Here is a 9,913-nt window from a genome sequence, read left to right as displayed (position 1 = left end):
ACATATGTATAATATAATATGTATATATAATATATATTAAAATTTATTCTGACAAATATAGTTAATATATTATTAATATTAAGTAACAGAGGCAACAAAAGAGAAAAATCATCTCGGAAGGGGTTGGGGCGAATGGTCGCGGGCAGGGGGATGAATCCCAACAAATCTAAGAACAGTTTAATGACGAGTAACGTCATTTACTTATCGACAGTTAAATACTTAATAATTCATTTAAAGTAAGTAGAACTAGAGCGAACGTGCAACAAGTCGTACATTAATTTCTATGGTCACAGGAGCCGCTCGCGAATCGATCGAAAAGAAGACATCTCGAAACCAAGACTTCTCGCTATACATTTAAATTCTAATGAATTTTCTATTTACTGAACCGATCGTTCATCACTCGGGTTAAAGCTCGAAATTTCGAACGGAACGTTTATTACGTTTCCCACGCGGGTCATAACGATTTCGATTCGCGGACCGTTCCCGTCCGTAATAAATAAAAAAGAAACTAAAGAAAGGAGAGAGAGAGAGACAGAGAAATTACTCTAGAACGTTGAAAATAGAAACGACAAAGAGGCAACAGGTAACAGTTCAATGTCTTGTGGCACAATTCTGGGAACATTTTCACGTGCGTATAGCCATGTCTAGGTACATCGAGAGCCGCGAATAATCGTTACATTGTGCTATAATCGTGGCTGAATTCCCTTATCTAATTCGTTCAGCAAACTTTTAGCCGTTGATAATCGACAAGAAAAAAACAACTGATACTTAAAGCGCTATTCGGCGTGTTCAATGCTCGTTAGAGAGCCTCTCTCTAGGCCATTTTCGTTCGTCGACGATCAGTCCCCGTCTCGTCGTCAGAGAAAAACAAATGACAAAAAATAATTTAATAGTAATAAAGACGGAAAGTTTGCACGTTCGATTTTATTCCATCGGCAATCCGTTTCGCTGGACTCGTTCGTCCATACCACGTGGGACTCCCGGTTACCCTGTCTCCTCGTTGAACAGAGCTTCGACCACGGCCGCGAAGTGAACGACCCGCGAGGAGCCTCCACCCTCGTTTCGTCGTTCGGTCTAGATTCGATTAAAAACTAGAATTCAGGCGACGCGGTCGCGTTTTTAAGTCAACGACGTTAGAGACTCCTCGCGGCCGTCTCCTCCGTACTGAAATTCACACGTTCGATATTCGCGTAAGTTTAACTTATGGCATGGCTGGCCTGGCAGAGAACACGCGGGGTTTTTCGCCGTTCAGGTCCATAGCGCGTGCAGGAGGTATTCTTGTTTTCATTTTTCTCGCTCGGAACTATATTATCTATCCCGTGGAAGTGTCCTACTTTTTGCTACCTCGTCGGTCAACGTTTCACGCGATGTGAGAATGTGCGAGGCTTCACGAATTACACACGAGCCACTGCTTCGTTTAGCGGACACGGCCGCCTTTGTTTGTTTAGTAGTGCCTGGCTATGTAATCTCGCGGGACCGTAAAATACTTTCCTACCGTACCGTTTACAGCCTTCGTTAAGGTAACTTTAGTTGAACCGGCTGGGCATCGTCCTATGGTGGCCTGAGCCGCGTCGTTGGGTTGTGCCATAAATGCGGCTGATTTTGAGCGCCGGTGTCGCCGTTGCTTGGAGGCAGTTGCTGCTGATTGAAGTCTTGCGTCTGCGACGGTATCCCACTCTGTTGCTGCTGCTGCTGCTGTTGTTGTTGTTGCTGCGGCAGCTGTGATTGCTGCTGTTGCTGCTGCTGCTGACGCTGTTGTTGTTGCGTGGTGTGATGCGACTGTTGCTGCATCTTCGTTTGCTGCCCGGCAGGCCTCTTAGATTCCTGTCCCGTTGAATCGGGCGAGGGCACCGGCCTGTGCGATTTCATGTGCGCGCTTCTGCTTTTCACTTTGTTGAAAACTCTGCAAGATTAATAAAAGCGCCGCGTTCCGTTAACAGGTGTCCCATTTTCGATATATCCAGTCGTTGCAAAAAGTATCGGCAAAATAATTGATAAAAATCCAAATTATATTTTACGATACTATATTACGATTTATACTCCTTGCAACAACTGTCCTCGGATGAATCAGATCGCTGACGAAGGTGAACACGATGCTTTGGGTCGATAAAATAAATGGCATACACACTATGAAACAAATTGGGGCTATTCTCGTACTAAAAGGATAGGGCTTCTTAATTCTCCTTGGTGATTTTCTGGTTATTTCTGTAACTCCGGTAGACGGCATCTCGTCTGATGCGTTTCTCTATTTACGTACACACGTGAGGACAACGACGTATGAAACACCGAGCTAATTAATGACAGATCATGCGTATGATGCGTTGCAACATTAATTATCGATTTTATGGTAATGTATGTATGTAAGCGTTCTAAATGTTTATCGACGGAATTATTCACCTTGATGTGTGCCGTGTAACCGTATACACTCGAACGGTTTCAATTGCAAATGAATGAGATCGAAAAGCTAGTACCGAGAGGAGATAAATTTGATCGATCGCAATGCAAACGTAATTCAAACGCGGTGAAATTAAGAGATCCAAAAAATGTCATATATGTTCAACTAAATTGTGATGCTACTCGTCTAATGAATGCGTGCATGGAAAAAATTGTATGTAACGTGATAAAGTCATATGCTACCATCTAATCATTGCTATATTTTCTTATGTACATTAAAATTATCGTTGTGAACGTTCGAAAGACATCGAAGTTAAATGGATGGTACGAATACAGAAGGTGATCGAATCTTAGGAGACACGTATCGTATATTTTCTTAAACGTATCCAACTTGCTGCCACGGAGTATAGTAACTGTCTTATGTTAATATAGTACAACATTTATTAGCAGGCGACATTAATAGGGCAGCAGCAAATAGGATAGAAGCATCGTAATGAGTCGTTTTGTGAAGTATGTTTGTAATACGAAGCTTTGACAAATATCAGGAACTTCTACACAGATTAGTCTCTGTAGTGAAAGATTAATTGTACACTGGCAAATTGATCGTGAATACGTTCCTGAGATCCGTCAACCCTTCGACGAGTATACGGCACGTAAACTGTAACTACAAATTGATAAAATAGATGCATAAACGGTTTCAGTTGTTCGTCCTTTCACCACCTCTCTCTCTCTCTCTCTCTCTCTCTCTCGAAAGAATAGAATGGTGTTTTCTGTGAGGACGGTGCCGATACTTGCCACTGGTACCCGCCACGTTCTTACAATTAAGCAGCGCCAGTGTCAGTGGCGCCGTTTGAATAATAATTTTCATTCGATAATGGAATGAACCATAAATTTTTTTAGAGATTAGATTGGAGACTTACTTCCCGCAAATCTTGCAGGGGTAGTGAAGTGGGGTGGGCACGGGTAGTTGTTGCTCAGAACTAGTGTGAGTTTGTGAGTTGGTGTTGACTGTGGCGTGGCCGGTATTGCCGGTTTGGGCGGTTTGGGTGCTCCCGGCCATCGTTACTGTTACACTTCCGCTAAAGCTCTGACAACACAAAGAAACACAAAGCCAAAATAAACAACACAAACAAACAACAACGACGTACGACGACGACGACGACGACGAACGACGACGGACAGATAGAGATAAGTAAGTAAGTAAGTAAGTAAGTAAGTAAAAATTGGTGGTTTCACGCAACAACGCACAACGCGGCTTTGTATAGATTGTGAGAACAAAGCGTGAGAGTAAAGAGTAAGGAACGAGACAGTAAGGTCCAACAACAAGTCACATGCGACACTTAGAAAACGTTCACGCGTTGTTATATCGTCTACGCGTGGCTCTGTGTTCACGCGCTCCACGTAGTCTGGATAACCGAGCACGAATCGATCATTCGTTGTATCGAAACAATGATTATACTGATCAGAGTACAACATTAGAGTAGCGAGAATCGAACGATTCATACTCGTTAAAGATCGAATAAAAGACGCATCGAGAGTCGTGACAATTTTCTAAACATTTAACGATCGGTCTATGCTCGTTGAATAATTAAAAAACATGTAAACGTACATTATATAATTCTAATCAAAGCAGTGACATTAAAGTTATGAGCTGCTAACCAACTATTCATTTAGACTCTGTATAACAATGTCGCAGTATTCGTTATTGTTTGGAATTACTCGTCTTTCTTTCTTGTAACTAAAGCTTGTACATAGGTAAAAAATAGAATACATAGTAAAGAGCGAAATGAACATTGGTACTCACATCTGGACAGTCGTATGCGAATAATCTCAATTCTCCGTCGCTGGTAGTCAAGGTGGCCGAGTTTTCTCTCTCGTGCGTCTTTAACTGAAGAAGACAAAATTTTATTGTATCACTTAAATAAGTAAATAAACGAGTTTATCAAAGTGCCAAGTGTTGAGAGAAAACATTAATCATCTCCCTAGAAATTTTTTGATGAAATATTCGTTTGTCCCGTGACAATTCCAATACAATTAATTTGCTTACCAGTGTGCGTTGGAGAATGGATTTGTCGTCATTGAAATCCATTTCTGTAACGGAGGCGATGGCGTCGCGGAGTTCTTTAGTGTCCTTGGAATCCTTCACTTCCGTCTTGATCTTTGATTTACCGTGGCGTACGCGCAGCCTCTTGTACTCGTCCGGACAGAGCCTCTTCCACAGGTAGTAGAATTGCACGCACTGTTTCGTGGACTTGGCGCCGACGTCCCGCGAGATCGCGACGAAGTCCTTGTTGTACTTCAACAGGCCTTGATAAAACGCGTCCATTTCCTGCGACGTCCACCGGTCCGACTCGTGGCACTCGTAGCTGAGCAACGGGTGCTCCGCCGGAAGCGGGGGCGTTGGTCTCATGAGCTTCAGCATCGCTTCCTGAAAGTCGACGATTCATCATTTTTACTACGATTCACTTCGTCACGTTTGATAAAAATCAACGAAGCAACGTGAGAAATTTCAAGCCCAAATTGAAACGAAAGATAATAGAAATAGAGTGTAACAATTTCGTCTTATGTACAGTTCGTGAATATTTCTTCGACGAATGATATTAAGGTGATAAGTAAGAGTAGAAGGAAGTGAATTGAAAGAATCGTACATGAATATTTCCTTTGCACATGTGCAGCAGATGAAGCGCGTACTCTTTGTTCCTGCCTCCACCTGGTACCGCGGCGCAGCATGCAAATTGCAGATACATTTCCACTGCAAAAACAAAACGTTTTCGTTTCATACGCGGCCTGTTTACAACTGGGAAAGAATAAATTAAATGCGATTCGCGTTTTACTATATAGGATGATCGCAATATTCTCTGCCCCAACGTGATTTATTAACGATCTACCTTTGTGCGTGACGTAATCTACTTATTCTTTTGACGTGTAATTCGATCAATAAAAATGTACGCAGCGAAACATCGGACACTGAAAATCTGTTAATCGTTCCTGTTATTATCAGGTAAAATTGTACCGCTTGATTCAATTTAATATTACGATAATAATTACGATTGTTCCCCTTTATAAAATAATCACTGCTTTTATAATCTTTTGTACTCGATTATTGATTTAATCGACTGTCCGTGATGACACTCTGAGAGTGTCTGCTCGATGTAATTACGATCGAACACAGCAGAGACTCGTTTATAAATATAATTTTTGCAATTTCGCGACAAGGGATTCTAAATGGGATTTAAAAACTGGGTAGGGAAATATACGCAGACTACTTATTTACAAAATCTATATACATGGTTGGCAACTTCTATTATATACAGTTTTCAAATGTGCATATATATATATACAAAGCCGAAGATAGAAATGACCATCAACCTTCATAGATTATTTGCGACTTCTCAATTCAAGTTTCATTTATCTCAATTATAACCAAATAAGAATTTCATAATTAATTAAATGCTGCAGAATTTCAATCGTGAAAGAAAGCAAGTGTTTCGAAAGATTAACAGTACTTACGTTCATTGTCTGTCAGCACGTTATTTATACCAGGATCCCAGAGTAGATGATCAGCCTCAGGGTCGCCCTTTCCTCTGTGCCCGTCACTGCCCATCGGCGGTATCGTCGCTTGGTACCTCGTCCCGATGTTGATCCTGGGCGGGGGTCCGTCGTTCCCTTGCGAGTCGTCCGAGCTGAAGTCGGAGTCCCTCTCGTACTGGTGCAATCTGGCGTACAGGCCCGGTCCAGGACGCGAGGGATCCAAAATTGGCGGCGGCGTGTAACTGCTGTCCCAATGTCTGTCACAAGCCTTCCTCAATCTCGACGGATACGAATGAGACGTGCTCGTGTACAATCCTCCGTCCATGCGAGGCCTCTTCCTGCACTGTCTGACAGGGCTTCCGGTCGGCACATTACTGGGATTGAGAAACACGTCTTCGTCCAGCAGTTCTTCCTTGATCTGCTCCACCGGTATCGGTAGATTACAATTGATCTTCTGTCTCAAATTGTTGTTCTTAGCGACGTTCGTCTGTATGAGAAACTTCGTCGGGTTCACCACTTGCTGTTGATTGAACTGTCCCGAGTTGTAATGGTGATTAGTCTGGACGTTGAGGCCGAGGTTCACGGCGACGGACTCCATCTTCGGCGTCGCCAGCCGCATTTCCTTTTTGAAGGCGAGCGCCGGGCTCAGGGAACCGGTTTGCACCAGAACGTTCGCCTTTTGTAGCCCGGCTGTTTGTATCAGTTTGAAATCGCCGTTGTTGCCCACCACGATGCCAGCCAAGCTGCCGTTGCCCAGCCCGAAGTCCATCAAGTTCTGACTGGTGATGAATTTGTACGACTGTAGCTCGAACCGTCTGCGGCTGGCCGTGGTGAAATCCTTTGGGGTGGACGACAATAACGGGTCCTCCGAGTTGGGCATCATCTGGTTTTGAAGCGCGTGATGCGGCGACACGGGGAAGCTAGAGCTCGTGAACGACACCGGGCCCGGAGACGAGACTGAGGACGGCGGTAACGATGACAACGGCGAGGGTGCCGGGGTCGCTGACAGGGGGCTTGGCAGTGGCGAGTGAGGATTCGGCGAACCGGATCCGTAAAGGTCCGCGTCCGCCTCGGATTCGCCTGGCAGCACTTCGCTCAGTGCTGCCTCGACCGCCGCGGCCGAGGACATGGTGGTTGCATAGAAAGCCGCGGACAACGGCGACGAGACTTGCCTCACGCTCTCGGGGTCCTCTTGCGGACTTAACAAAGGGAAGCTGCCCGTCAGGAGACCCTCCTGGCTCGCCGGCGGCGTTGGATATGTGAAACTTGGACTGTCGTGTCTGGTCAAAGGAGACGGTAGGGGCGACTGGGTAGGCAAAGGGTGCGGACTTTCCGTGTATTGGGCGCCGTACGTGCTGAACTCGGCCAACGAATCTGGCAGCGGAGAATTTACCAACGCTTGTAGGTCTGGGTTCACCGTGTGCTGCGAGGAGTATCGGTCTTCCAGGGTGATGTCTTGTAGCTGTTCATTGGACTGCTCCTGTAGCAGGCTCGCCGTCTGAAACTGATCGGTTTCGTCCATTTTTTATGTTCTTTGACGATGTAAATCTCGAGAGATGACTCGTCACACGAATATCTGCGTACACGAGAAATTCAGAGATAGGATGAAACAGAAAACAGAGGAAGACGTCGAAATAAATAGAGAACGGGAGATGTTCCGATGGTTTTGAAACGGCGTAAACCGGCGTCGTTCCCGGTGCCAACTACTTAGATAATTCGCTTTATTAAATTCTGCGTGCAGGGCGAGAACCACTTCCCCTCGCCTCGTCGCGTAATTGAAACTAAAGCGTTTTCGACGCTTGGCACGGAACGAAGAACAGGACTACGTAATTAGTCGTCAAAGGATCTAGGATATTGTGTCTTGGCACGAGCAACAAACACCCTTTCTCTATCCTTCACCTCTAGCTTCAACGTTGTTATCATCAGAGAACTAATAAAAATCGCGGAGAGATGGTATATACAAAATTAATCTTAAAGAAACAAACGATTTGTTTTCTAAAATGTGTGTGAAATGAATGTGATATTTTTTATTTTAATAAAATTATTAAAATAAAATGTTAATTGAAAAAATCGACAAAATAGATAAAATAATATACGTTAATGTAAACGAGAGCAAAAAACGGAGACGTATATCTACTCACTTGAAGGGAATCCAACTGGGTAGCATGAAGCAGAACGCTGTCAGGAACCGCGGTGACTTGTTGAAAGACTTCTTCCTGAAGGCTGGGACTGAAATAACCACCATCTTCGGAATAGCCTGTCATAGAGAAGTTGTCTGTAACCGTGGATTGAGCTTGAGGCTGATTATGCTGCTGCTGTTGCTGTTGTTGTTGTTGTTGCTGCTGTTGTTGTTGAGACTGATTAGTCGAAGACTGAACCGACGACTGATAGCTCAGGTGCAATCGTTGACCAGGATCGGACGTTGCTCTTTTTACAGCCATTTTGGTGGTGCCCTGAAGAATCAAATTTCCCATTTTGGTAAAAATGTTTATTTTTAAAGTTCACGATATGTTAGTACTAATGAAAAATGTGGAAATTGAATACAAATTGATGTAAAAATATCGAAACCTGTCGGTGAAAAAAACAAGAGCACTCAGGTTTTAAGTTTCATTCATTAAAGTCAGCCAGTAATAGAATACCTACAAATATTAAATATCCTGTCTATTTTTGTTTTAATATCTACCAATTTAATTAAAAGAATACCTTCAAAATCATATCGGCGAGTGCTTGCGCCTGAGCTTGGGTCTGCGCTTCCTGTAGCTGTTTCTGGACGGTAGCGTGTCCGGAAACGGTGATGTTCGGCTGCCGGAAGTGTTCCCCATCGGAAAGCCTGCGTACCTTCTCCGCGGAGGCCAACGGCGGCGGTGCTGGCACGGCGAAACTGGTCTTACCAGAAATCTGCGACGCGCTGTCCGCTGTTGTGTAATTTGCGTTTGTGCGAGCTTGCTGGCTCGTGCCCGTATCCGCTGCTAAAATTTATCATAACGCGTCTGTTCAATAGTCATTTACATTATACGTGTATGTGTAATAATTCAAATATTTGAATAAATTATTTCATATTCCGTATTTTAAATTGTTTCATTTTCAATCCGATGCTCTAATTCATGATTTGAAGTGCAAATTAATTAAAACTCTGAAAAGGTCGACCATTATGCATCATACAAATAATGGTATGTTTCGTTATCTTCATTGTTTCCTATATTCTTACATCGTTACGATTTAATGAAGCTTCAATTCCGATGGAATTAAAAATATTTCGTTTTCAGAGATAATTATTACCGATCGTATTCTTAGCAATTTGCAATGTATCGTGAGTTTAAATTAGTCTAACGAATCCTCGCGTATTTCGCATGATATCGATACGCGCAATGGATGACCGAAAAAGGGGGGTAGTCGAACCAGCTGGAATTAATATATCTATCCAAGTACAAACATTAATTTTGCCCACTCCTGCGTAGTTAATATGACAGGGGTTCGAGGATCCATTAAATTTCTCCTCTCTCTACGTTTCTATCGTTAGACAATATTTCGATAAATTTCAGTTCGAGCAGACTCGACTGTTTACTTTATCTCCGCAGTTTAATTTCCCGTAGAACCGGCTCCGTGTGTCTGTCTGTCTGCGTGCGACTTGCGTGAATTTCGTTCGTCGATAAAACGTGCAATCACGGCGCATGCCTCTCGATACGTGAACCTCGTTCACCCCCGGAATCAATCAACGAACGTGTTCTATTAGTTAACTGAAATATCTCAGGAATTCGAAAATTTCCCAATCTAAACTTGCCACAAATTAATTTCGTACTTTTAGGTTACAGGCATTTCTGTGCTTGCACTATTAAAAATCTAGTAAACGATCGTAACATTGAGAAAATCAGTAGAACGCGTCAGGAAATGGTCAGCCAGTACACGGTTAAAAATCTTTTAACGATCGCAGTACGTTTCTAATACATCAATGCGGTCATTCACGTATAAAATCGCTCGTAAGTAGAAT

General features: G+C 43.4%; 1 protein-coding gene across 1 annotated transcript in view; it reads right to left on the bottom strand.

Moving 5' to 3' along the window:
- Window positions 1–40: 40 nt before the first annotated feature.
- LOC108631695 (uncharacterized) overlaps window positions 41–9,913 on the bottom strand; it is a gene marked incomplete at its 5' end in the record, with an annotated part of 145,436 nt that continues 135,563 nt past the window's right edge. The window contains 8 exons of the mRNA XM_026819082.1: window positions 41–1,903; window positions 3,315–3,481; window positions 4,199–4,282; window positions 4,442–4,822; window positions 5,043–5,146; window positions 5,905–7,429; window positions 8,067–8,378; window positions 8,629–8,894. Of these exons, the coding sequence (XP_026674883.1) occupies window positions 1,552–1,903; window positions 3,315–3,481; window positions 4,199–4,282; window positions 4,442–4,822; window positions 5,043–5,146; window positions 5,905–7,429; window positions 8,067–8,378; window positions 8,629–8,894 (3,191 nt within the window). The remainder of the gene's footprint in view (window positions 1,904–3,314; window positions 3,482–4,198; window positions 4,283–4,441; window positions 4,823–5,042; window positions 5,147–5,904; window positions 7,430–8,066; window positions 8,379–8,628; window positions 8,895–9,913) is intronic.

This window comes from Ceratina calcarata, unplaced genomic scaffold (genome assembly GCF_001652005.2).
Source record: "Ceratina calcarata isolate Rehan_Ccalc_2016 unplaced genomic scaffold, ASM165200v1 scaffold93, whole genome shotgun sequence".
NCBI classification, from domain to species: domain Eukaryota; kingdom Metazoa; phylum Arthropoda; class Insecta; order Hymenoptera; family Apidae; genus Ceratina; species Ceratina calcarata.
Note: the sequence above shows the minus strand (reverse complement) of the source record. Positions and strands in the feature narration are given on the sequence as shown.